The sequence below is a fragment of the Hydra viridissima genome, unplaced genomic scaffold (assembly GCF_058129835.1).
Source record: "Hydra viridissima isolate aposymbiotic clone 2 unplaced genomic scaffold, HvirCarnegie_v1 scaffold_5, whole genome shotgun sequence".
In the NCBI taxonomy this organism is placed as follows: Eukaryota; Metazoa; Cnidaria; class Hydrozoa; order Anthoathecata; family Hydridae; genus Hydra; species Hydra viridissima.
Window position 1 is genome coordinate 3,393,447 of NW_028324304.1, and position 27,192 is coordinate 3,420,638.

General features: G+C 30.4%; 2 protein-coding genes across 6 annotated transcripts; both read right to left on the reverse strand.

The window, feature by feature from the left end:
- Positions 1-8,747: 8,747 nt before the first annotated feature.
- LOC149888010 (uncharacterized) lies at positions 8,748-11,249 on the reverse strand. The gene is made up of 11 exons (XM_090088984.1): positions 10,786-11,249; positions 10,602-10,627; positions 10,501-10,518; positions 10,274-10,297; positions 10,004-10,027; positions 9,894-9,914; positions 9,764-9,784; positions 9,342-9,371; positions 9,244-9,264; positions 9,031-9,054; positions 8,748-8,947 (listed from the first exon to the last, which is right to left on the reverse strand). The coding sequence occupies exons 2-11, from the start codon at positions 10,624-10,626 to the stop codon at positions 8,748-8,750; spliced, it is 408 nt and encodes a 135-aa protein (XP_089945110.1). The 5' UTR covers position 10,627; positions 10,786-11,249.
- Positions 11,250-13,408: 2,159 nt separating this feature from the next.
- Positions 13,409-19,920, reverse strand: LOC145182185 (uncharacterized). Of its 5 annotated transcripts, none has more exons than XM_090087827.1 (4): positions 19,742-19,920; positions 19,325-19,445; positions 18,334-18,472; positions 13,409-18,263 (listed from the first exon to the last, which is right to left on the reverse strand). In XM_090087827.1, exon 4 carries the CDS (start codon positions 17,826-17,828, stop codon positions 13,626-13,628), a length of 4,203 nt encoding a protein of 1,400 aa, XP_089943953.1. In that variant the 5' UTR covers positions 17,829-18,263; positions 18,334-18,472; positions 19,325-19,445; positions 19,742-19,920; the 3' UTR covers positions 13,409-13,625. The 5 variants fall into 5 exon arrangements, with proteins under 5 accessions (XP_089943953.1, XP_089943951.1, XP_089943949.1 ...); XM_090087825.1 differs by having other exon boundaries at positions 19,325-19,560; XM_090087823.1 differs by having other exon boundaries at positions 19,325-19,920.
- Positions 19,921-27,192: the final 7,272 nt, after the last annotated feature.

Consider the following 27,192-nt stretch of genomic DNA (forward strand, 5'->3'; position numbering starts at 1 on the left):
CAGTGCCATGTAAATATGCAGGAGCTTTCAAATCATTATAAGCTGCCCACATATCACTCCAGACAATAGAGCCAGGAAGTATCCATTGATTTATGATTGGAATCAATGTTGCAGAGTCGCGATTTTGGACGGGAATTAAAAAGCCTTTTTTAGTAGCAGGTTCATATCCGCCAAATATCCACTGCTGTGGGATTACTCTACCAACGTGATACTTCCTTCGACAGAAAACAGATTCATCTAAATCAACAATGCACCCTGGACCACCTATTGGATCAGGGTTATTGATGAAATATGAGACACAAATATCTCTGCAAAATTGATTCCAATCAACAATGGTGTCATCGCTTCCTATGTTAAGCTCTTGCCTTATATCGCTAATTGATAATCCCCGACTCTTACCTGCACTTCTACCCCAAACGTAAGTTAATCCTAATATTTGCCAAAGTTGTAGGTGGGATTACTCAAAAAAGCTGCCTTTTCTTATGCTGAAGGTTCTTTTGCACCGCTTAACTTGACATCTCCAAATGAACTGATCGATTGATCCATTCTTCACTTGCTGTGTGCAGACCACGTTACATACCTTACAACGCATACTTTCGGCGAGTAAACCATAAGTTCTGCACCAGTGGATTGTAGCTTCAATGTTGTATTTGAATTTTGCTCCTATTTCTGTTAAGGAAAGAGAGTCAAATTCGTTTATTGTTGGTCTTCGAAGGGCCATGATATTAAGATAAATAAACTTACTAGACAGTTAGTACTGAAACATTCCTTTTTATATGACAGTTACAATGAAAATAATTTTTCACGGGGGGTTAACTTAAAGTATTAGAAAAAAAATCAACAGTTTGAAATATGTACATTTTTAATGCAAAAAGTTTAGTAATGCTAAATTTATTTTAGTATATAACCAATAAAAGATTTTTCAACTTATTTGATAAAAATTTTAAAAGATATTCTAGACAACAAAGTAATGATCCCAGCTAAACCAAATTTGCGTGATAAATTTAAATGTCAATGAATTCTCAAAACGTTCCATAATTAGAAGTTTTTGTTATGAATATAAAAACCAGGTTGTTAGTACTTTTAAAAGATAACTTTTAAAACAAAAAAAATCATTTTTCAAGATGGCGAATATTAGAGATTTGTCGTATATTTTTGTACTTTCAACTTCAGATTAGAGCACTTTCCATTGATTTTGAGACCCATGTTTTTATACGATTCTTAATCAGCATAAAATTCTCTATCAGAATCAATCATAAAAATAGGGGGGGGGGGGAGAAAGTCGAGTAGCGCCAATTATAATTGGTTATGACAAAGAATTCGGCGCAACCCTACTATCTTTCCCTCCTTCCTTATTTTTGATTAATTCAGATAAAGAATTTTTTTCTTATTAATGGGTACGTGGACTGTCCTTCCTATATCGAGCATATACTTTATTGCCATATATCACTAGAGAGCATTTCAACACAGTTTCCAAAAGGTAAAAAATTATTAAAAAAACCATTAATTTATAAGAAGTTATAAAATTATTAGAAACGAACAAATTAAGAAGAACTTATAGGAGGTAGTTCGTCCCTTCTTCTTTTTTTTTTTTATTTTTTATTTTTTTTATTTTTTAATAATTGATTCTGATTGAGAATTTTATGCTGATTCAGAAAATTATAAAAACATAGACCTGAAAATTGTCGGAAGGTGCCCTAATTCGAAAGTAAAGTTGTAAAAAATCCTACTAAAAACCCTAATTTTTATTTTACTAAAAGAAGATTTATTGAGATTTACCGTAAGACGGGATGAATGGAAACAATATTCAACTTTGGTTTAAAATTTTGCATATTTGTAGTTGTTTTAGGTACACCATTTTTTCCCCAAATACAGGTCTCTGTTAGACCTACTTTTTAATGGTATTTCCATTTTTTTAAAATCTTATTTCGTTTTAATGAAAACAAATAAAAACATGGTGTTTCTAATCACCCCGCAAATGGGGGTGAATAGAAATAGTACTTCAATTTCATGTGTTTTTCTATTGAAATAAATCGAGGGTGAATTGAAACAAATACGGATTTTTGGTTAATAAACGAATACAAATAAATTTATTTCTCAACAATGATCTATTTGAGTACATAAACAAAAGAAGTTACATAAACTGTGCCCTACGGTAAGAAAACAAATTGGAATAGTCCTCTTCATCTTCTGATGATATCTCCACACGCTTTCGGCTTTTCTTTGGCTGAACCTGTTTCGTACCTGAGGTACCTGGGTTTTGGCCGGTAGAACGTGAAGTTTGGGGAATCTCATCGTCCACGACGAAGTCCTCAACACCGATACATTTGCCAGGTTTCACATTTACTTTGGTCCTTTTTTGCCTTATCCTAGGAGTCTGATCATGAAGCAGACTCTGAAGGAGCTCTTGGAAACTCCTGTCAACAGCTTCAGTGTTCTTTTGTGAATGTTTTCTGGATTATGATTTTCCTCATCATCAATGATTTTTGGAAGCATAGACAGCACTTTGTACCTTTGGCGCTATACCGCACATTTGAAAACCGCTGATCACAATTTCTTCCTTCAATGAATCACACAAGTTTTTCAATATCGCGGTAAATTTGTCCTTAGGAGCAGTTGCTTCTGCTCTTCCTGGGCTCTTTTCCCACTCTTCGAGAATCTGCCGCCATGTTGATTTCAATGGGCTTAAAAAGGCTACGTCTAGAGGTTGTGTGAGATGGGTGGAGTTAGCTGGGAGAAAAATAAAACTGATATCATTGTCTTCACACAACTTCACAGATTCCATTGACAAGTGGGAGGACAAATTGTCGTAATCGGCTTATACCTAATTCGTTTCTGTACACCTCTTGTCAAAAGCAATGTGGAATTATAAATCGAAAAGGAATAGTCGTCGGAAAAACTTGGTATTGTCTACAATGTAAAAAAAAAGTTTAGCATCAGAACTGATAGTTTTTTCGCCAGAAGTCACCTTTCCATCTATCAAATTATACTAATAACGTACGGATTTGCTGTTGATTTTCCACAAAAAGACATTGCACGCGAAGCAGAAGTAGATCTAAAACACACTGTAATTGATTGGTCAAACTTTTGTAGAGAGCTTTGTGAACAGTGGCTCGAAGAAAATCCTTGTGAAATTAGAGGTATAGACGTTACAGGCCAACCAATTGTGGTAGAAATAGATGAATCAAAGTTCTATCACAGGAAATACTATCGTGGCCTAATTGAGCGTAACTCCGGAAAATGCTTCCTTGTTGAAGTGGCTGATAGAACAGTTGAAACACTTCGAGCTGCCATTGAAAGATGGATATTACCTGGCTCACATATCATATCAGATGGATGGGCATCGTATGCAAACATCAATAGTTGGGATGACAAATATATATACACACGAAGTTATTGTGCACAAGGAGAATTTCGTGAACCCTAACAATCTTGATGTTCACACTCAAAATATTGAAAACCTGTGGATGCGAGCAAAAAAAAAGCTTCGTCGACAAAGTGGCACAAGTGAAGACTTGTTTGCGAGTTATTTGCATGAATTTGTTTGGAGAAGTTCGGTGGCAAACAAGGATTTAATTTTTAATGAATTCCTAAAACTAGTCGTATTAACATATCGAGTTTGAATAAGTTAAAAAAAAAAAAAAAGAGAAAAAAAGATTAAATTAGAAAAATGATAATAACAAATTTTTAACTTAAAAGTATTCAAAGAAATTGATTTAAAACATATTTTAGGTCTTAACAATGGTTGCATAATTATGCAATAATTATGCGCTTTTCTTTTAATTAAGTTAAGTTGCGCTTTTCATTGTTTTAGTTTACGTACATAAAATACGATTCAACCGGAAAAACTGCAGCAGCGCTAACTTTTCTAGTTAACTATAAGCTCAAAGTCAACAATATTAGATTATATTGTTTTTTCATACTCTGATTCAGAACGTAGGGATGAAAATCCGACGTTTAATTCTTTCAACAACGAACACTGAAGTGTGCAGAACTCGGTAATACCTAGCGATTTTGTTTTAAAAGCTTTTTGACGACCGCATTTTCAGAGTAGTTACTGTCGGTGGAAGTTATTCGTAATAAACAATATAGAGCGTGTCGATATGATATATTCATATATATACTTATATATATATACATATATATATGTACATATATATATATATATTTATTTATATATATATATATATTTATTTATTTATATATATATTTATATAAATGTATAAATATATAAATTTCAATTGGTATTTAGAATTAATTGGGTTTGAATAATTAGTTTGGTCATTGGTTTTTTTCATTTTTTGAAAGGTACTTATTTTCATGTTTGCATTTTGAAATAAGTTCAGTTTTTTATATTTAGTAAATTTTCTTAAACTAAGCAAGTAATAATGAAAAACTGTTTTTGTTAACAAAATATACAATTTTAAGATATTTTATTTGGCGCTAGTGCACTTTCGCACCCCCCTTGTTTAATTGCAGATTATGATAAAAAATATCATACTGATTCAGAAAAATATAAAAACAAAGACTTGAAAATCAACGAAAAGAACTCTAATCCGAAGTCATAGTTTTAAATAATCCCACTAAAATCCCTTATATTCGCCTTTTCGAGAATAACTAGTTAATGATCTTTTAGCTTACAAAAGCAATACAGTAAAAGCATGGTGTTTACGTTAAGAAAGTCGTTATAGTGTGTTTATTTTGCGCAATTGTTTGTGGCTATGAAAAAAGTTGTTTTTTTATTTGTTAAAAAACATACTATAATGCAAGTAATGTACTTTTGGGCGCTAGCACACTATCGCAACCCCATTTTTTAATTGCAGATTGTGAAAGATCGTTGTTTAAAATGTTGAAAATTGGTATCCATTTTGTTTTTTCACCAACTCAAAGTACTCTAACTTTGACTATATGAAAAAAAAAAGCCCTACCAAAACGCTGATATTCGGCATTTTCGTAATATGTTTAGTTTTTATTCCATAATACAAAAACCACTTCCATTAATAGCCTGGCTTACATTACTTAAAATCGAAACATTCCTGCCACTGTAAAATGCAGTTTTTAAACACATAACTATTACTTAAGCAGCCACTTTTTTTAAAACGTTTTTATAATTTTGTAACTGCTAATTTCTCACTTTTATAAACCGATTTAAAATTGTTTTTTAGTATGTTAAAATAAGGTTGACAAAGACAACGTTCGTTTAGACAGGATAGCTTGAAACAACTTCGCTCCAAAAATGAAAGTAACGGTGTTCAATGAAACGCTGCGCCCACTTAAATTCTGCCAAGTAGTCTGGAATCATCTCACGGTCAGAGGATCCAAAATCGAGAAAAAAATCGGAGCTTTGAGAAAACTTTGTTACAAATTAAAAAATTAAACTATCTAGTTGATAATGAAACATTGTTCTTATATTTAATTTTTTTATTTTTATATATTTCGATTTATAATAAATTTTAAAAAAAGTTATATATTTATATTCCTTAGTACTAAAATATTTTTCTTATCGCAATCTATTAACGAACAAGTTTTATCTAATAAATGGCTTTCTAACCGGCATCAGTTAGGAAGAAGGCGCGAACTTTCAGTTAAATGCCCTTCCGCGGTGCTCTGTAATTTAGACTTCTTGTAATTAAGACTTTTAAAATAATATTTTTATAAGATGAAAACATTTATTATTTCATCAGAAAGCGAACTACGAAACTTTGTGACCAAATCTGGAAGACGAGGAGAAAACTCTTTCTGCTTCCGAGGAAGTTGCTTGAATTCTGGGCGCTACTCCACTTTCTCCCCCTCCCCCCCCCTAATTTTATGATTGATTCTGATAGAGAATTTTATGCTGATTAAAAATCGTTTAAAAACATGGATCTCAAAATCAACGGAAAGAGCTCTAATCTGATGTTGAAAGTACAAAAATGTACCACAAATCGCTAATAATCGCCATCTTGAATTCACTAACTTTACGGTTGATATTGTTTTTAACCGCAAAACATTGCCAGCCTGGTTTTTACTATAAGGAATTTTTTCTGGTTTAATATAGATAGCGATTCCACGGCTCAACGAAAAACATCTGACGTTTGACAAAAAACACGAAATTTTCATGAACTTTACTCTCTTATATCTTTTTGTATGCTTAAGCAAACACCTTGAGGTTTTTTGAATCAATTAGTGTTACTCAACCTCTTTACAGCCAAATATAGAAAGTACTATGGATTATATGGCTTCATTTAAATTTTATCCATATCTTAAGACCACTTTTAAGAAAAAACCTTGAAGCGGGAACGTTTTTTTAAAACGAAGCTTTTGGAGGTTAGGATTCCTTAATACCAAAGCACATCCAATTTTTATAAAATTTTCCGTAAATGTTACAAAAGGGATGAGGAATATAATGGAATGTGGACACTTTTTAACTTTTATACATAAATTTTTAGTTCTTAGCGTTTCAAAACTTCAAGGTTAATTTTTCTTAATAAAAAAAAAGTTTTTTTTAAAAGTGTCCAGGTGAAAATTGCAAGTTTAGTCTTTCCTCTTTTAATAACAAGTATTTATTTATGTTTTCTTGAAGAATAGATTCTAAGGATTTGTATACAGAAACTATGTATGTATATATCTATATTCCTTCACATATTTTATGACGTTTTTTATTTTTAGTTTCGCGACGTAAGAATCATTGTATATGTTTATTTGAATTATAAAAAAATCGTCTGGAATGGCTAATATAGACGTGTAAGTTCTTTCCAGAGCTATCAGGCAGACGATCGAGTTAAAAAGTTATAAAACGTGTCGCTCTTGCGAAATTGCTATTCCTTCTTATGAAATTTAGTTTTATAACAGAATTTAAGATTATTTTTTCGATTTTTTTTTTTTTTTTTGTTATTAAAGAAAAAAATTAATTGGAAAGACAAACTTTCATAGTGTAATAAAAAAGGGCTTTCTTAATGTTCTTTGCAAAAAATGTTCTTAACAATTTTGTGTGGCTATGAAAATAGCCGTTTTTTGATTTACACAACCTTAGGTATGAATTTTAATGTATGTTAAGTTTGATGCACACAGGATATCAACCAGGTTATGCTGTTAAAACTTGATCCCAAAAGTGAAAAAACCGATGTTCGGAAAATCTCTGCATCCACATAAATTCGGATAAATAATCAGCTACCATTTCGCGATTAGTTGGCCCCATCATTGATTTGAATTTTGCTTTTGCTCGACACCACATAGCTTCCACGTGATTTGTTGTTACACCTGTCTGTGGATCTACAAAGTTTAGGGTGTGGTTAACGGTACCATGTAAATATGCAGGAGCTTGCAAATCACTATATGCTCTCCACATGTCACTCCAGACAATAGAGCCAGGAATTATCCATTGATGTATGATAGGAATTAATGTTGCAGCATCGTGGTTCTGGACAGGAACCAAAAAGCCTTTCTTCGTTGCAGGTTCATATCCACCAAATATCCACTGCTGCGGGATTATTCTACCAACTTGATATTTTCTTCGACAAAAAACAGTTACATCTATTCCAACAATGCACCCTGGACCGCTTATTGGATCAGGGTTATTGAGGAAATATGAGAAGCAAATGTCTCTTCAAAATTGATTCCAATCAACAATGGTGCTGTCGTTTCCGATATTTAACTCTTGCCTTAAATCACTTATTGATAATCCCCGGCTCTTACCTGCACTTCTACTCCAAGCGTAAGTTAAGCCCAATATTTGCCACAATTGTAGGTAAGATTTCTCAAAGAAGCTGCCTTTTCTAATGTTGAAGTTTCTTTTGCAGCGCTTGACTGGACATCTCCAAACAACTTGATCAACTGACCCATTCTTTGTTTGCTGTGTGCAGGGCACGTTACATACACTACAATTCATACTTTCAGCGAGTAAACCATATGTTCTGCACTAGAGAATTGTAGCTTCGATATCGTATTTGAATTTTGCTCCTATTTCTGTCAAAGAAAGTGAGTCAAAAGCGTCTATTGTTGGTCTAAATGAAGAAGCAGAAAAACTATTCTGAAGCACTCCTTTTTATATGACAAACATAATGAAAATGAATTCACGGGGGGTTAACTTGAAGTATTAAAAGAAAGTCAATAGTTTTTAAGAATTATTTTTATAATAAAAAATTTTTTATCTTGTTTTAAAGTGAATTGTTGAATATAATCAATGAAAGAATTTTTCAACTTATTTGACAAAAGTTTTGAAAGACACTCAAGCTAACAAACTAAGAATCCAGTTGAAGCAAATTGACGCGATAAGAGTAAATGCTATTGAATTCCATTACCTGCTAAGAGAAAAAAAAGTGCGGTCAAATTTCAAAACTGCTTCTGATTTCACACCAGATACTTCGTATTCTTTTAACTGATCGGTGAAGGTCTTAACTTTTTTTGGCTTTTTGGCTGTTAATTAATTTTGATATAAAACTTATTGAATTTCGACAAAAAAAGATGTCGATTGTGATGGTTCTTCTTGTTTGCTTTTAGCGCGATCATCTGATTTTTGTTTGGAGACTATTTTCTTTTGTTGCAAATAGTTGATCAAATAATTTTGCAACATAAACTTGAATATCTTTTTTGGAAGCCTTAAAAAAATGTGTGGTTTTTCAAATAAAGTATTAATTAAAAAAAGAGAAATACAAATTAAATTTACATCTTTTATTATTAAAATTAATTACAAAAAAAATAAATTAAAAAAAAAAAAGCGGTTTTTTAAAAAACTGAAATAAACAGCAACAAAAAAGTTATAAATATCTTCATTGATAGAAGACATTTACAACCTTTTCGTTGCTGTTTTTTCTTCGGTGTCTCCCAACACCCCGATATGGATGAGCTCTCCATTTAAAGGAAGGCTCATCTATACCGCCATTGATACGCCACTTATTGAAGGACCTCTCCGAGAGAGGCCCTGGGTGTTGGGAGCGATATCGGCGATATTGCTCAAACGTAAGCGGCTCTAAAATTACAAATAGAAGGATATAATAAAAAATTAAAAATATTTGCAATTTTATTTATTCATAATATAAAGCTTATACTCACCATTTTCACAAGATGAAGAGGATGCTAAAAATAATTATATATAAAAAAAAAGTAAATTAAAAAGGGTTAAACTTGTGATTAATTTAATTTTAACAAAAATGAGTAAAATGCGATGTTTAAAAATGCCATATTTATGTTACAGATTAAATAGTTATTTTACTGATTGCAAATATTTCTCCATGAAAAAATATAAATTTTAAATCACAGGCTTACCATTTATGTTTCTAGCAGACACTAAAGACAAAAAAATATACGTTAAAATAATTGATAATATATTATTTACATATAAAAAAGATTATATTTTTTTTTACCTAATACTTTCATTTCCTCCATAAAATTGTCTAATGTAAGAAAAAAGATAACTGAAGCTAAAACTAACATAAAGTAAACTAAAATTGATTAAACTAAACCAAAACTATAAATTAAAATAAACTCTGAATCTTAATATCTGTAGCTCAGAAGACAAAGATCAATTGTCCTGAAATGGCTTTTCACTTTCAACTTTTTATTTTTAATTTTTGTCAAAATTATATTTCATGCGCCTCAAGACAAATTAAATAAAACTTGGAAAAAAAAAAAAATTTAAATATCAAAAATAAGTCAATCAAGACTAATTATTTTACTATTTTCTCTCTCCTGGACAATTTCTAAAATGTCACAACCGACTTTGGACTTTAGAGGTACAGATATAAATGCTTCATTTATTTAACTATACTAATCATATAATTTATACTTAGTTTCTTTTCCAACTCTCCTAAAAGAAAAAATAAAATAAAGGTAAAGTACTTGAAGTTTTAAAATTCCAGTTACAGTACAAATAAACAAATTCTTGTTAACAAACATCTAATAGCAAAAAAACTGACTTATTTCCGTCTGCACTGTGTCTAAACAACAAAAGCACTAAATTGTATAGACGTTAAAATATTTTCTTAACTTTTTAAAAATAAATTCATTTAACTTATGTAACTAATACCTATATTAGCTTGCTCTTTATCAACTAAAAAAAATAAATCTTAATTAAACTTACTTGATATAAAATAATAAAAAGCTGTCTTACTGACAAATTTAAATTTCTTCTCTTTATTATTGACAATATAGGCTTAAGTAGGACTTAAGTTCTTGGGCTTATTGTATAAAATTAAATTAACTAACTGTTTTACTTAATAACCAACAACCTTATTTTAAAAAACATTTTAGTTACTTTATAAAAAATTATAAAAAATAGAAATCCTTTAAAACTTACTACCTCTCTCTTCATTGTTGTCAGCTAAACAGAAAAGCAAACAAATATTGAAGTCGTTTCTTTTTTAAACCTCCTTAATTACTTCAATATTAGAAAAATTATTTAATCTTTCTAGATTGAATTAATTTACAAAAATTTTCGTCTAAACCATTTTATTATTGAAAAGTTAATTTAAATCAACAAACATATTGTAACCTTTCATTATAACAAAAAGGAACAAAACTTACTTCTTAGTAATTCAGCGACTAAAAATAAACATATCTTTATGAACTATCTAGGTAATATGACAGGAATCAGTAACATAATACACATCTAAATAAATACAAACCTTCGTCTTCACCATTTTCAGACATTCTATCAATTCGATATTCGATATAAAAATAAAAATAAATATGCTAAAAAACAAATAAGTATAAAAAACAAATTAATATTTTAAAATATAAACGATTAAAGTGATTAAACAGTATGTGAAATCAAGACGACCGTATTGTCGGTATACTTGTAAAACTCACTTCTTGCTTCTCAGCTTTTACAATTTTTATAGGTTTTCCAAATTCATTGTGTACAATGAATATTCCTTGTGTACAATGAATATTCCTTGTGCACAATGAATTTTTTTACAATGAATATATCACGCACGGACAACGCTCCTTCTGACGCGACACAATAATGAAATTTTTACGCTAATTACAACACAGAATATAACCTTCTTGAAACATATGATAAGATGAAATAGAACAGATATAATAGAAACGTGCTTTTTTAAATGTCTGGAAATTCCAATCTCAAAATTCCAGAACAGAAGAAAAACTAACAGCGCAAACAAAAACTGTCTTTCACTAAGCGTAACAAAACAACCAAGAGTAACTAAAAAGTAAAAGCGCATTTAACTTAAGCATTACATTATTACAAATTACATTACGATTAGCATATTCAATTAACTACATTATGATTAGCAATTTTAGTCAATGCCTAAAATAACCAATCTTCTATTATTATAAATAAATCATCAATTTTAATCAATGCCTAAAATAATCATCAATTTTAATCATTCCCTAAAAATAACTTATTAGTGCGTCTAACTCATTACGCAAATAATTAGTTTATTTACTAATACGTGCAGTAAACATATCTGGACATAAGAACCAATTTGTCTTGACTCCATTTTTTTAGAATGAGTAAAATACAAATTTGATATTTGTCGCATATTCCGTCTGGGCCATATAGCCTTCTAATTGTTATTTATTGCGGTTTAATAGGAAACCACAATCAATTAAGTCATAAATCTCTTTTATGAGCCAAAAAAAATCTTAAAATAGTATTTTTACTATACTATCACATTTATACTTACAATGTGCTATCACATTTAGCAACCAAAAATGTTTTAAATTGGCTTTTAAAGGTTACGTTACTTTCATAGTTTTTAACGTGACATACTTTCATGTTTGTTAACCAAGCTGACCGCACCCGGGTCTTGTTAAGTCTGTTCAACACAGACCATTTTTATATTGTGGTCTCTTTTCTGACCACTTTTACATATGGCCTGTTTGTTTCAATAGTTTTTAGTAAACGGTAATATGCTGCCATTTACTTAAAATTCCTTCTGTTACTCGAAATTTAATTCTCTTAAATATTTTGACACTAATAAAGGACCTCACTTCCCCGTTTTTGCCTTAATGGTGGCCAGGAGAATAGTTATTTTTATTAAGAGTAATCAAGTTTTTGATGAAGACCTTTTACCAAAATAATAAAATGTAAAACAATGATTTACATGTATAAGAATTTTTTCCTTCCTCAAAAGTGTTGCAAGTGCAAACTAAGCTAATTAATTAGTTAAACACCTTATAAAATTTAAGTAACTCGATATTTTACAAATGCGCAGCAAAACTACAATGTTCTCCATGCTTTTAAAGGTTTTTAGTTGCGACCCCCAGTTTAAAAAGATCCTCTAAGTTACGTACAACAAATTATTAGGCATAAAATGGAGAAAATTTAAAAAAAATTGAACTAATTGCATATATTTATATCATTTTAACTGACAAAAATTTACAATAAAAGGAATTCAGGTTGTTTTTTTTAAATCGTATAAATGCGTCGATCGCAAATCTTAAAGAAAAAAAAAAAATGGAATTATGATACCATAATTACAACAACAAAAAAAAAAAACACCACATAAAAACTGAAATTCGATTTACCTACTTATAGTAACCTATTTTGACATAGCAGTTAATATAAACATTTATCGAATATATAAACTATAAAATCTGTTTCGAAGTACAAAAGGAGTAACAATACTATAAAAAAAAAAAAATAATCAAATTAAGATATAAATTGCATTTTTAGCATAATGTCGTCTTGGCTTTTAGTATATGAATAAAAGCAGTAAGTTCCAATAATGAAACTACCTAGTATTCATTTTTAACGATAGATACCAACGTGAAGGTAAGCCAAGCAGTCTATCAACACAAAACATCACAACAATAACACATAACAATAGAATATTTACACCCTTGATCCTAAAATCCAGTGAAAGTAACAAACCAAATTAAAATATTAAAGGCAATATAGAAAACCAATTTAAAGTTAACTATATTTATCTTTTTACTAAACATATAAATACATAAAAGTATATTTGTTTTTATATTCAATATTAGTTATTCAATTACTTCAAATTTAGGACATTAAAACAACCTAGATTTAAAGATCAAGGTTGCATACTCTCTCAAACACATTACGCTAAACATTAACAGACATTATTATGTGTTTCCAGAATAATTAAAAAAGGCTAGACAACACCTAGCTCTAAAGCAGTAACACCGCCTGACACTAAATGCTGCCAAGTCACACCTCTGCTATAAGTACACCACTTGGCTGGTAAGGTTATCGATCTTGCACAACAATGCCAAGTCACACCACTTTGAAAACATGGAAACAACATAATTTAAACATATATACAACTATAAACAAATATGGCTTTATACAACACATATAAACACATTTTATAACAATATTAAATGACAGATATATTTATCAAAAACTTTGAAAAAAAAAATTAATAAAAAAAATAATAAATAATGTTATACATAAAAAATGGGCTCAAAACCTACAAACAGTAAGTTTCCGAAATGAAAATCTAAAGACTATAAATTAAGAACATTAGAAAATATAACATTATTTGTGTAACACTTTTCACCTACCATACCTTGAATGAGATGTTTATCAATTTTGAAAAACAAACTGTTAAATGCTCTAGCTCTTGAACATGCAACATATAATTGACCATGAGAGAAACACGGTTTTTTGAGATATACCCCAACTCTATCAAATGTTTGACCTTGACTTTTATTAATTGTCATTGAATAAGCCAATCTGACAAAAACTGACAGCATCTCAGAACAAAAGGTAAACTAGAATCTGATGGAGCCAACTGAATTCGAGGAACAAAAACCCGTTTACCACCAGAAACACCTGTCAAAACCTCTGCATTAATATAATCATTTTTAAGAGCACAAACTTTCATTCGAGTACCATTGCATAACCCAGCTTTGAGATCTAAATTTCTAAGTAGCATAATTACACAACCAATTTTCAATTTTAAACAATGAGGTGGCATACCTGAAGGAGTTAAGCTGTTCAAAAACTCAACAGGAAAGTGATTTCTTTCATTAAGGTCATCAGTGTCAATTTGATCAGCACTTAAATATATTTTGACCTCACCCGGCAGGCATTCAAGCACTTCTTCATTGATTGATAATGAATCAACATTAGTTGGTGTTAAAATCACGCGTTTAGAATAATCATTTTGATCAGCATCTCCGAAAATCTTTTCAACAATTGATTCGTTTTCTCTAATAATGCACCGATTTGGTATTTCAATGCATCCTTTAAAAGGATCCTCCTCTTTGACAGGTATTGTTCCATTCCCAAGTTTTAGTAGCCATTGGGAAAATTCAACTTCCCCATCTTGTACTCTCATATTTTCAGTTAATGCAAACTTCTGCACCCATTGCCAATGCAAAGAACATTTTATACACGATTCTAGTATTTCAGCTGGTTGTCCTCTTTTCACAACAGGCAGAATTTGCGTAAAGTCACCACCAAAAAGAATGATTTTTCCTCCGAACGGAAAGTTGTTGTTGCAAATATCTTTTAACAACCTATCAATTGCATTTAAGGCATGTTTAGGTATCATGGATGTTTCATCAAGCAAAAACAAACTAACTTGTCTTAAAAAATGCCCGTGTATAGAATTAGGAGCTACATTACATGTGCTATTATCCAATATTGGAACAGGAAGTTTGAATAAGCCATGCAATGTAGATCCATTTGTAAGAAGAGTTGCTGCTATGCCAGTCCATGCAGCTGTAGCAGATTTAAAGCCCCTACTTTTGGTTTCAGCAATCAAATAATTATAAGTAAAAGTTTTTCCACTACCAGCTGGTCCATCCATGAAAAACAATCTAGAATGTTGATTTTCTACACTTGGTTGTTCATTCAGTGCAGCAAGGATTGCATTACATACATTTAATTGATTGACATTAAGCAACAGTCTCATTCGATTGGCTTCATCAATAGATTGTTGAACATTTTCATCAAAATTTTCTAGATTTAAGCCTATAAACTCATCAATAACTGGCATATCGTAATCAGCCAGCGTTTTACCACTTTGATTAATAATCTTTTCAATTTGATGAAGAGTAGCTTGTTCAGCTGTTAGAAGTGGGAATGAGCGGTGAATGAAATCTTCCATCATAAAAGCTTTGTATGAATTCCAGAGATCTAAAGGATTGTCAGGTTCACAAAAAGTCAAAATAATTGAAAACAACTGTCTAATTTGCTTTGGCATACGTGTTAAAACCGCCTCAGAGAGTGTATTCTGCCATTCAGTGTCATCTTGCAGCAAGCCTTTCAAAACACATGCTTCACGAAACGTTTCAAGAACAATACCATTAACAGTACGCACATCCTCCCAAGATGTTGCTCCTTTTGCTTGCAAAAGTAACAGTCTAAGAAAAAACAATTCTCCAGTTGGATTAACTTTATACATTCTTACTATCACCTTATCACCGCCCCTTTGTCTAACCTTCCATTTACAATGTTTATCATCAAATATAAAGTGATAAGGAATGTCTACATAAGAATAGCAGTGTGCTCTTTCATTTTCAGTATTTAACTTAAACCATGCTGTTAGGTGCGTATCACGTTGAGCTGCACGCTCTAAAGCCATTTGTTCTGCTCCTTCTCTAAAATACACTAATTGATTTTCAGGTAGATGAACTTTAAGGCGTATAATAGTGTGTGACATATGACTTATTGGATACTCAAAAATTTGCCACAATGCTTCAGGTGCACTAACATAACGACAATCTAAAAAAGTGTTTACTTCATCATGATTAATTTGTTCATTTATTACAATATTGGCACAGTCGTGACCCTTGTATATGTATTTGTACAAATATTTAACAGCCTTAACAGACATGCAAGCTTCAACATTAATGTGAGCTTGATATTTCTTTGATAACCATGGATTGTAAGGTACCACCCAGCGGTTATCTACATTGTTACCTTTAATATTGATAACCAAACCATTATCACAACGTCTATAGCGTGGATAACCATTATGAACTGCTACTGTGTTAGTAGTAAATTCTTTAGGATAGTTTTTGCTGCACACACCATCTTTCATGCAGGGAGAATTTGGATTCAGTATGCCACATGGACCGTGAATCATGCAAGCTTTAACAACGTCATAAAGGTCTCGATCAACAATCGGATCTGGAATTTCTGCAGATATTAAATTATTGATATCATGTGCTGTTTCAAGCTTATCATCATTTGCAAAGTGAAGTAAAATATGAACATGTGGCAAACCACGCTTTTGAAACTCAATAACCTGAACATGTGTTACAACTTTCCCTAATACACCGTGCTTAAAAATGTCATTGAGAAGGTTATTTAATTTGAGTTTAAATACTCGAATAACCAAGTCAGGTCTATCATTTGCTGTCTGACCAGGATATAAATTTTCAGTTATCTCGCGCCATTTTGGGTTGCAAGTGAAAGTAATAAAAAGATCTGGTTTACCATACTTTTTAATTATAGACATAGCATCTTCAAAGTTTTCTTTTAAAGCTCTAGGACTTCCTACATAAGTTGATGGCAAAACTACAACACGCCCTGGTCTAACATTATGATCATTTCCAAGGTTGTTTACATGTTCATGTAAGACATCATACTGCTCGCTTCTCAGTTTGCTTTGGTTATTTCTGATGAAAGCAAGGCGCTGGCCTTCAATTTTCACATACGCATCAACAGCATATTGCTGAAACAGTTTTTTGCCATAAAAGAGTGAAGAAAAAAATTGTCTAACTGAAAGTTTATAATTGTAATACTGAGATAATGTAACATGATTTCTAACCAATGTAGCACGTTCAGGGTTGTGAACCAATTGATTATGCCAACCAGCATCACCCCTCGTAAAAAATAGAGGATAAACCATAGGATCTAAGTTGGCAGACATACTTGATATAGTTTTAAGAGGTTGACCTCTTGGGTAAATAACAACCTCCCTGGAAGCAGGTGGTGCACCATCTTCACCAACAAATACAACTGCAACTTCGTTATGTGAAGGGAGATTATAACGATGTCTATCTTGCCCTTCAAGTAAAGACATTTTTACAACTGACACTGAGCGACCTTCTAGAGCTGCTCGACGAATTTCTTCATCTTCCACTTCAGCCATGTTTTTAAATGCAAGAGCAAATGGATTCTCTTCACTAACAATAGTTTGCAATCGAAACATTAAATCATTTAAGCAAAGATCATTACCACGTTGTTGCATTCTAAAATTTACTGCTGCAAGTGGATCATAGATGTATAGTTGACAATATGTCGGCAGAATATCTTGATTTGGTCTTAGATTACCTATACGATGAAAAACTTGACCACATATTCTAAAACATGGCGGCCCATGATTCATGGGTTGAACTACATTAGCTTCAAATGAAGCAAAAGAAATACAGGCATTATAATTTCTAATATATTTTAAAAAATTCAGATTGGCATTTCTATCTGTATAGTTTCCTTTAAATAAATCTTCTAAATCTTGTGGAAATGATGAAGGTTGCGACAAAACTACCTTTCCATTATGGCAACATAAAAAATGTGTTTCATCAAGAAATTTCTTAGCACCACAATGCTGACAAATATAATTCATTTCTCCTAAATAATTATAATCTGGAATAGTATTACTTCTTGCTATACAATGCATTCTTTCGTATCTAGCAGCATTTCTAGCATTTTGTCGGTTATTAATTTCATCTTGCCTAAGTCTATCTCTTTCATTTCTACGACGATTGTTTTCAGCTCGCCTAACCAAGCTCTCCTCATTTGGGTTCAAATTATTTGCTGCTTGTCGAGCAGCATTTCTAGCATTTTGTCGATTATTAATTTCATCTCGCCTTAGCCTATCTCTTTCATTTCTGCGACGATTAACTTGCCTATTAACGTTTACATTTTCTACACTAATATCTGCTTCTAGCCTAATATCATCCATTCTTTTTTAATTGAAATTGAAAGTAGTAAGAAAAATCTTAAAGAATCCTGAAGATTGTGATCTTTCCTATATAGCTTTTTTTCTACTCTAAATAGCACACACAAATAATTTTTAAATATAACAGACTGTCATTTAAGATAATTTAAGATAAATTATACAATAATCTTATGACTTTAAAAATATATATCAGCTAAAAGATGTTTTAAAAAAAATTAGCATAGCAAATAATAATAAAAAAAATTATTAAAAACATGCAATTGTAATAATAAACATACTGCTAACAAAGAAAAATTAAAAAAAAAAACGTTGTAAACCCTTTTTTGCAAACTTATAGTATTTCTTCAAAAAAAATTATTAGTAAACGCTTTTAAAAAATTCACAAAACTTTACAATATTTTGTTCTTCTATACCACATAAACACATCATCTGATAAATCTAAAATAAAAAATGTAACGAATAAGTAAATAAGAAAAATATGACATACAAAAAATGAAAATCAATGTACCTTATAGAGAAAAGCTTTTGTGATTTACCAGAGTAGTAGTTGTAAAATATTATTATTTTATGTTAGCTTTTACAAAATAATTTATGCTGGAACATCATGATTCCGAAATATTTATAGCAAAATCATGTAGTAAACAGTGCTAAAGACAAAAAATCAAATAGAGATAAAACAAATTGTATATATATATAGTAAAATAACTTGTATTGGCTTTTAGTGAATGATTAAAAGCAGTGATTTTTAAAAAAATTACCTATTTACCATTTTTAACAATAGACACCAACACGAAGATAAGCCAAATGTCTATTAACTCAAAAGATAAAAAAAAAACACCACAGCAACAACACACAAAAATAGCACACACCATAAGTTAATATAATATGTATCTATAATATAACTTAAGTAAGGTAACATTCATATATAACAAAACATAAATAACAACATTATGCAAAATATTATTAAAATACATTATTATGTATTTTTAGAATAATCTTTAATAATAAAGGCTTGAAAACAGCTAGACCTAAAGCAGTAACAGTTTGACACTAAACATTATTGTGTAACCCTCTGTTAAAAGTACATCACTTGGCTGGCAAAATTGACAAACCTTGCTCTACACGTTTACCAAGTCAAAGCACTTTGAAAACACGGAAACAACATAATACAAACACATGTACCAACTATAAACACAATAAATGTGTTTAAATAAGTATATAAGGTTAAATATATACTTTATATACATATTTAGATACATTTTTAAAACAATTATATAACACATATTAACACATACACAAACAATAAAAATACTTTACATTATTATAAAAACACATTGATAAAACAACTATAAAGCACTTATTACCACATACACACACATATCAAAAAAGCATATATGCAAACAATAAACGTGTGCAAACAAAATTTTTAAAAATGATGCAAGAAAATTTAAAAAGATTCAAAGTAAACAAAATATATATTTACAAACAATACTTTTTACCTTCTTTTTTTTCTTCATAAGAACTGTAATCCTCTTAACAAAATTTACCCTTTACATACAATAACATGTGACATGCCATGTCAGTGTCGGCACAAAAGTTTAATTTATTTTTCTAAATTTTCTAAAAAAGAACAAAAATAGTTAATAGCATCACAGAAATTTCAAAGTATTAATAACCCTTTTATGGAAATAGCATTAGTATAACTTTAAATAACATCCATACCCCTATTTTCTTTCTAAAAAATAAAATAATAAAAATAAAACTGCTAAAAGAAAAACTAAAACAAACAAAATCTAAACGATTTAAAAAATTAAAATCCTTTCTACTTTAAATCCTTTCTACTCTATCTAATAAAAATTTTAATCCTTTCTACTTTATCTGATAAAAATGTGTATATAACTATTTCGTATACTTACTTCAATTATAATATGATATATAATTGATTAAGATGATTCTTTATGTAATATATCTAAACTAATAATTAAATTCCAAAAGGAAAAAAGCTTTAACTCGCTCAAAAGATCTTTCTCCAATGGCCGCGTGCATTTGAAGAACGCGCTCTTTCAAAGCCTAGTAACTAATTCAAAGCCTAGTAACTAATGACGAAACGACGTTAAACGTTAAACGTTTCTGTACTAATTATATTATAGATTAAATAATTCTTTCACCTATAGCACATATATCTCCAGAAAAAATATTTAAAATTTAAAGCACAGTCCTACCAGTTTTACTTCTACCAGACACTAAAGCTAAAAAATATACCTCAAAATAATTGATAAAATAATATTTACATAAATATATTATAATTTTTTTTACCTAATCCCTTCATTTCCTCCATAAAGTTGTCTAAAGTAAGAAAAAAGACAACTGAAGCTAAAACTAACAAAAAGTAAACTAAATTTGACTGTAAACTAAACCAAAAGTATAAACTAAAATAAACTTTAAATCTTAGTATCTGTACCTCAGAAGACAAATGTTGATTGTTCAGAAATGGCTTTTCACTTTTTTTAATTTTTTATTTTTAATTTTTTTCAAAAATATATTTAATGTGCTTCAAGAAAAATTAAGTAAAACACGAAAAAATAACAAATTTAACCATCAAGAATATGCCAATAAAGACTAAATATTTTACTATTTTCTCTCTCCTGGACAATTTCTACAGTGTGACAACTGACCTTGTACTTTTAAGGTAAATATATAAATGCTTAATTTATTTAACTATACTAATCATAATCATATAATAATACTTAGTTTTTTTTCCAACTCTCCTAAAAGAAAAAACAAAATAAAGGTAAATTACTTGAAGTTTAAAAATTCCAGTTACAGTACAAATAAACAAATTCCTTTTAACTAATATCTAATAGCAAAAACACTGATTTAATTCTGCCTTGACTTCGGTATCTAAATAATATAAGCACTTAAATGTATAGACGATGAAACATCTACTTAACTTTTTAAAAATAAACTCATTTAACTAATGTAATTAATACCATTATCAGCTCTTTCTTTATCAACTAAAGAAAATAAATCTTTATTAAATTTACTTGATATAATATAATAAAAAGCTGTCTTACTGAGAATTTTTTAATTTCTCTTTATTAATGACAATTTTAAGTAGGACCTTAGTTCTTGGGTTTATTTTAAAAATTATAAAAACCTACTATTTTACTTTAAAGTCAACAACCTTATTTTAATAAACATTTTAGTTACTTTTTTAAAAAAAAAATTCTTTAAAACTTACTATCTCTCTCTACATTGTTGCCAACTAAACACAAAAACAAATAATTTTTAGCGAATTTTCACTATGGTAGTAGGTTAAGTAGATTAAATAGATCTTTGATCTATTCAATCGGCTCTAACTGTCTACAACCTTATCATTTAACTATAACTATTTTCTACAACCTGGTGTAATTTAACATAGATATATTTTTTGATTATAAAATATTTAAGATTATAATATAAGATTTTAAAAACCTGAGATTTTAAACCTACTTAAAAAAAAAAAACAGACATTAAAAAGTATTTTTTCTTCCTTTTAAAAACTTACTTTCTTCAATAATACTGTTGTCATCTAAACAGAAAAGCAAACAAATACTGAATTCGATTCTTTCTTAAACCTCTTTAATTACTTCAATATTAAAATAATTATTTAATCTTTCTGGAATGAATTAATTTACATAGATTTTCGTCTAAACCATTTTATTACTGTAAAGTTAATTTAAATCAACAAACATAAACGAACTGCAATTTGTAACATTTCATTGTAACAAAAGGGAACAAAACCTACTTCTTAGTAATTCAGCGACTAAAAATAAACATATCTTTAAGAACTAACTACCTAACATGATACGAATCAACAACATGACACATCTAAATTAATACAAACCTTCATCGACGATTTGGGACATTCTATTAATTAATTCGATATAAAAATAAAAAGAAATATGATAAAAAACAAATTTAATGTAGGAAATACACATATTAAGATATAAAAAAATATGCAAACGATTAAAGTGATAAAAGAGTATGTAAAATCAAGACGACCGTGTTGTCATAACAATAACAATTTATCAAATTCTCTCCTTTCTTCTCAGCTTTTACAATTTATATATGTTTTCCAAATTCATTGTGTACAATGAATTTCTTTACAATTAATATATGACGCACGCACAACGCTCCTTCTGATGCGACACAATGCAATTTTTACGCTAATTACAACAGATTAATACTTACTTGAAAGATATGATAAGATGTAAAAGAACAGATATAATAGAAACGTGCTTTTTTAAATGACTGGAAGTTCCAGTCTCAAAATTAGAAAACTAACAGAAGAAAAACTAATAGCGCACAAACAAAACCTGTCCATCACTTAGCGTAACAAAACAACCAAGAGTAACTAAAAAGTAAAAGCGCATTTAACTTAAGCATTACGTTATTACAAATTACATTACGATTAGCATATTCAATTAATTACATTGTAATTAGCAATTTTAATCAATGCCTAAAATAACTCATCTATTATAATCATCAATTTTAATCAATGCGATATATAGCAAATTATCTATATCTTTTTAGAAATAACCACGCTCCGACCATCCACAGACGATCGTCGGTGGATGGTCGGAGCGTGGTTATTTCTAAAAAGATATAGATAATTTGCTATATATCTCATAGTATTATGTGGATGGTCGGAGCGTGGTTATTTCTAAAAAGATATAGATAATTTGCTATATATCTCATAGTATTATATGGATTGATGGAGCGTTGGGAATTTGTAAATATTTCGTATTATCAGGGTGTAGCAGCGCCCATATCGTGCTATAAAAGGAAGCGTTTTGTTTTTAATCCATTTATGATGTTTGTTGTATTTGTTTTGTGTCTTTTGGTTTTGGCTAATTGTGATTGGTGTGGTAAAAGTGCTTGTCATGCATTATATGAAGAATGCGTGGATCATGATTTATTTGCATGTGATTGTTGGACAGTGTGTGGTTGCCATACGACGATTCAATTTTCACATGGGGGACGACTTTTATTTTCAAATTCCACCAGGGTTTAATCCTAATGGACCGCAATTTAGTAATAAAAAGGTTAATCCGAATAAAGTGTTGAAGGTTGCCCCTGGATGGGATAATCAGATATTTGGAGTTAATGAAAAAAATTTTAAAAATCCTGAAAGTGCTCGCATTGCTGAAAGTGTCGTTACTGGTTTAACTGGTGCTTTGAATCCTAAAACTGTATTAAATGTTGGAAATACTCTTAAAAATGTTGTTTCTAATGTAAAATTACCTTCTATTAGTGATGGTAGACGTATTTTAAAAGATTTGTTGTTACCTAAAAATCAAGTGGGTTCATATGAGCGTATTGCTTTAAAGGAACTTGGTAAACGTAGACCTACTAATGTTTTGGAAGATATGTTATATGGCGAATCAGATTGGAGTGGTTCTTCTTCAAGTTTGAGTTCTATTAGTTCTAACAGTTCTAGTGTTTCTAATTCTAGCCGTAGTTCTACTGGTAGTAATTTATGGAACTTTCATTCAGATTATCAACCCGTGCCATCTACTGATATACCAGATTATTTGAGATTAAAAAGAACTAAGTATGAGCCTTTGTTTCAGCCCAATGACATTCCTTTGTTGAAAGGGGGTAGTGTTGCTAAAAAGGTTGGTCGGTATGAGCTAATGACACCTAAAGAAATTCCTATGTTCATTAATCATTTACCTAATATGGGTGTTAAAAGGCATGATGGGAATAATTTTTCTATAAATTCAAGTTTTGATGTTTTTGATGTCTTTTCAAATGGTTTTGAGGATAGAAAGAAAGTACCTTCAGAGAATAAAAAGAAACTTCGTTCATCCAAGCGGAAGAAAAGGTTGGTCTCATCGAGGTTTTCATTCAACTAATGGCGGAGCAACCTCCCAATCACGAACCATCCGCGTCACCAGATTTCGTTATAGAAAGAAGTTTTGATCCTTCTCATGGATATTATGACGAATTTACTATTGAGAAGAGTTTATATTTTTATTGTAGTGTTACTGCTGGTTCTGTAAATGATATATATTATTTTCCTGTTTCGTATCCTAATTTATGGGCTGATATTGATCAATATTTTCCTATAGCTGATGGTATATTTTATGTTGATAAAAAGGTTTCTTGTGAGGTGTTGGATGTTCGTGTTGAAAATCAATTAAAGACTTCTCAAAATACAGTTGTTCCATTGGAGATGTCTAATATTGGTATTCGTTTTTTTGATGTTGAAGGTGATCAAATGATTACCGATAATATATATCCGTTATTTGATGTTGCTGATTGGAAAAAGATTCAAGATATGAAATTGAAAAGTAATGATAAAAAGCCTTCTGTATTACCTACCTTGAAATTATTTGAAGATTCTATATTTTTTGATGGCAAAGATGGTAAACCTGTTAGTACTAGGTTTTCTAATGTTATAAGTACTTAAGATCCGAGGTTTTAAGAACGTAATAATGTTGCTGAGAAAGTGATTTATTATTCTGAATGGATTAATGATATTGGTTTGCGTAAACCTATTAAATTGTTATTTAATGATCCTAATTCCGTTCGTAAGTTTAAATTTGTTAATACTCAAGGTAATTCTTGTGGTCAATTTGTTCAATCTGATCAGACTTTGGCTGTTCAAAAGAAAGAAGGGTTTTTTGATCAAAATTGGAATGTTTTAAATACTTATCCTGTTGATTATCGTTTTGGTCATGTTGAAATGCCTCATCATGGATTAAAGAATTTATTAGCTCGTAGTATTATTAGTGTAAATGATGAGAAACGTAAAGATGTTCAATATCCTGTTGGATTATTTCGATGTTTGTGGGAAGACTCTGGTGAGAAGGAATATGCTGCTGGTAATGTAGATTGTGTATTTGCTGCGATAACGCCATATAATACTGATTCTAAAGAGCCTTTTGGCAACGAGCAATGTTTTGATACATTTTTGCAACCTTATTCTGAGTTTGATAGAAGTGCTGTTTTGTGGAAAAATAGACAAAATTATGATTGTATTGCTGGTGATACTTTTGTTGAAAGTACTTGTAATACTTATTGGAATAATTTACCTGACATTATGCCTTTTTCTGGTAACAAGAATTGTAAAATGTTGATGTTTTGTGTTGATCCTGCTTATTCTGAAGGAGACATATTGCCTACAACTGTTAGAGGACGTATCAGATTGACTCATACTGTTCAAGTTTATAAAAGGGAATGGGTTTTTGATAGATTGAAGTTGAATCCTCCTGATCCTAATTATTTAAGAGCTAAACAAGTTCAAGGTAAATTTGGTTCTGATTCAACCTTTATTACTACAACTATGCCTACTCCATTTGTTAAAGGCAATCCTCAGTTGACGTTTTTGAATTGTTATCAAAAAGTGTTTTTACCTGCTTTTTCGACTATGTTTATTGGTATTGTAAATGACGATGAAGTTGTGGAAGAGCCATTGAATAAACGATTTAAACTTTAAAAATGTATTTCGTTTATGTGTTTTCTAAATATATCATTATTTACAAGTGGTGTTTCTTTTCGTGCTTTTGATAAAATAAATAAAAGTTCTGGGTTTAATTTTGCATATTCCGATAATTCCTCCTCTTTTATCCAATCGAATAATGGTTTCCCTAAGAAGAGTATAACGCAGCGATTTTCAAAGGCTTTATTCTCATTTGCGTGCCATTTGAGTATATCTTCTTTGTTTTCGCTGTTCATCGTTATCATTACCGGATGTGGATCCACAGGTAGAGGGTCCTTATATTTGATGTCCGTGGTAAGGGTGGGCGCACCTTCTAGCAGTTGTTTCATTAATTGTACAACACCAGCATGCTCGAATACAAATTCGTCGCATCTGTATACTATACAGTTAACTAAGGACTGTAGAAGGAAAGGCGATGGGTTTGCGCTCATTGGACAGTTCCAGTAACCTATTTCATATGGTTTAAAACCAGCATAAAGTAGGTTTCCTATGAACGATTTACCTCCATCTGAAGTTCCACACAAAATTAAACCTTTTTTTTTAAAATTTTCATTAAATATAAATCTTGCCAATAAAGTAATTAGTCTATTTACAGTAAGTAGATTTTGTTGTGCTACATTGCGCAAAATATATATGACCGCGCCAAGTCTACTTTTATCTGTGCATTCTACTATTCTACTTAATATAACATTTGAGTCTCCATACTGTAAATAGTTTTGTCGGAATACTGTTTTTTTACAACTTTCTAATTCTCCTGATGCCATATCTAGTTCCAGGAGGCTTAGAGTTGCACATTCCTTTAATTGTAGATCGTACTGTCTACTGTTCATAATTTTATTATCTTTTAGGTAATTTACGAACAGTTGACGAGCTTGACTTCTTTTTGATTTTCTTTCTGTTCTAATAACATTTATTGGCAAAGGTGCATCAGTTACAATTAATTTTTTATTTACATTTTCAAACAATTTTGTCAAAGTATTTAAGCACGTTATAGTAGTGATTAGCCCCCATAACGTGCTTAATTTCAATGTGGAAGCCACATGCTTCACATTGGCTTCCGTACCTTCTGCAATGGACGGTGTTGCATCCTCTGCATCCGATTCTTCTCGATCTGAATATTCTTCGTCTGACGCATAATGATTGGTTATCACAATTTCGTTCTGCGGAGTTGAGGACGGGCACAGCCAGGAGGTAATGTGTGTGCTCTTTACCGTCAAATTTGCTTGGTTTCCCGTCACCGTATTCGCACTTCTTATGTGTTTTTTGTTTGATTGGTAATGCTTGGGTTGTGCATGTTGTGTGATCATACCACATTGCTTCATTTGGTTTTCCGACAATTGTGGTGTGCATAAGTTCATAACCTCTTCGTAATCCTGATAAGCATGGGAATTTCGGCCTTCGAAATCGACGAAATTAAACGAAATTCGTGTTTCAATTTCGGATCGAAATTGAGAACGAAATTTCGATTTTTTGGATTGTTTAATTTCGCGAAAAAATTTCGTATAATTTCGTGTCATTGAAAGTAACGAAATTGACACGAAATTAAACATAAGTTTTAATTTCGAAATTCGTGAATTTGTAATGTTTAAAAATTTCGTCTTTCGAAATTCAATATAAATTTCGATACGAAATTGAAACACGAATTTCGTTTAATTTCGTCGATTTCGAAGGCCGAATTTCCCATGCTTAAATCCTGAATTAAATATAAATAACTCCTATATGGCATTTTAATGTAATGTATATTTATGTATATTATAAATGGAATTTATTAATGAAATATTCTTACTGATTTATCAAGTTCTAATGCTGTATCTTTGTCTAAAATTTTGGCTATTTCATTGGTTGCTTCAGCTGTTTCTAAGTCTTCATCTTCTTAGT

Coding starts and splice junctions, on each gene's coding strand:
- LOC145182185 (XM_090087827.1), bottom strand. CDS start 17,828: ATGGATGATATTAGGCTAGAAGCAGATATTAGTGTAGAAAATGTAAAC.
- LOC149888010 (XM_090088984.1), bottom strand. CDS start 10,626: ATGTCTGAAAATGGTGAAGACGAAG. Junction 9,785..9,893: donor CACAGTGCAGACGGAAATAA/GTCAGTTTTTTT, acceptor TTTTTCTTTTAG/GAGAGTTGGAAAAGAAACTA. Junction 8,948..9,030: donor CTCTTCATCTTGTGAAAATG/GTGAGTATAAGC, acceptor TTGTAATTTTAG/AGCCGCTTACGTTTGAGCAA.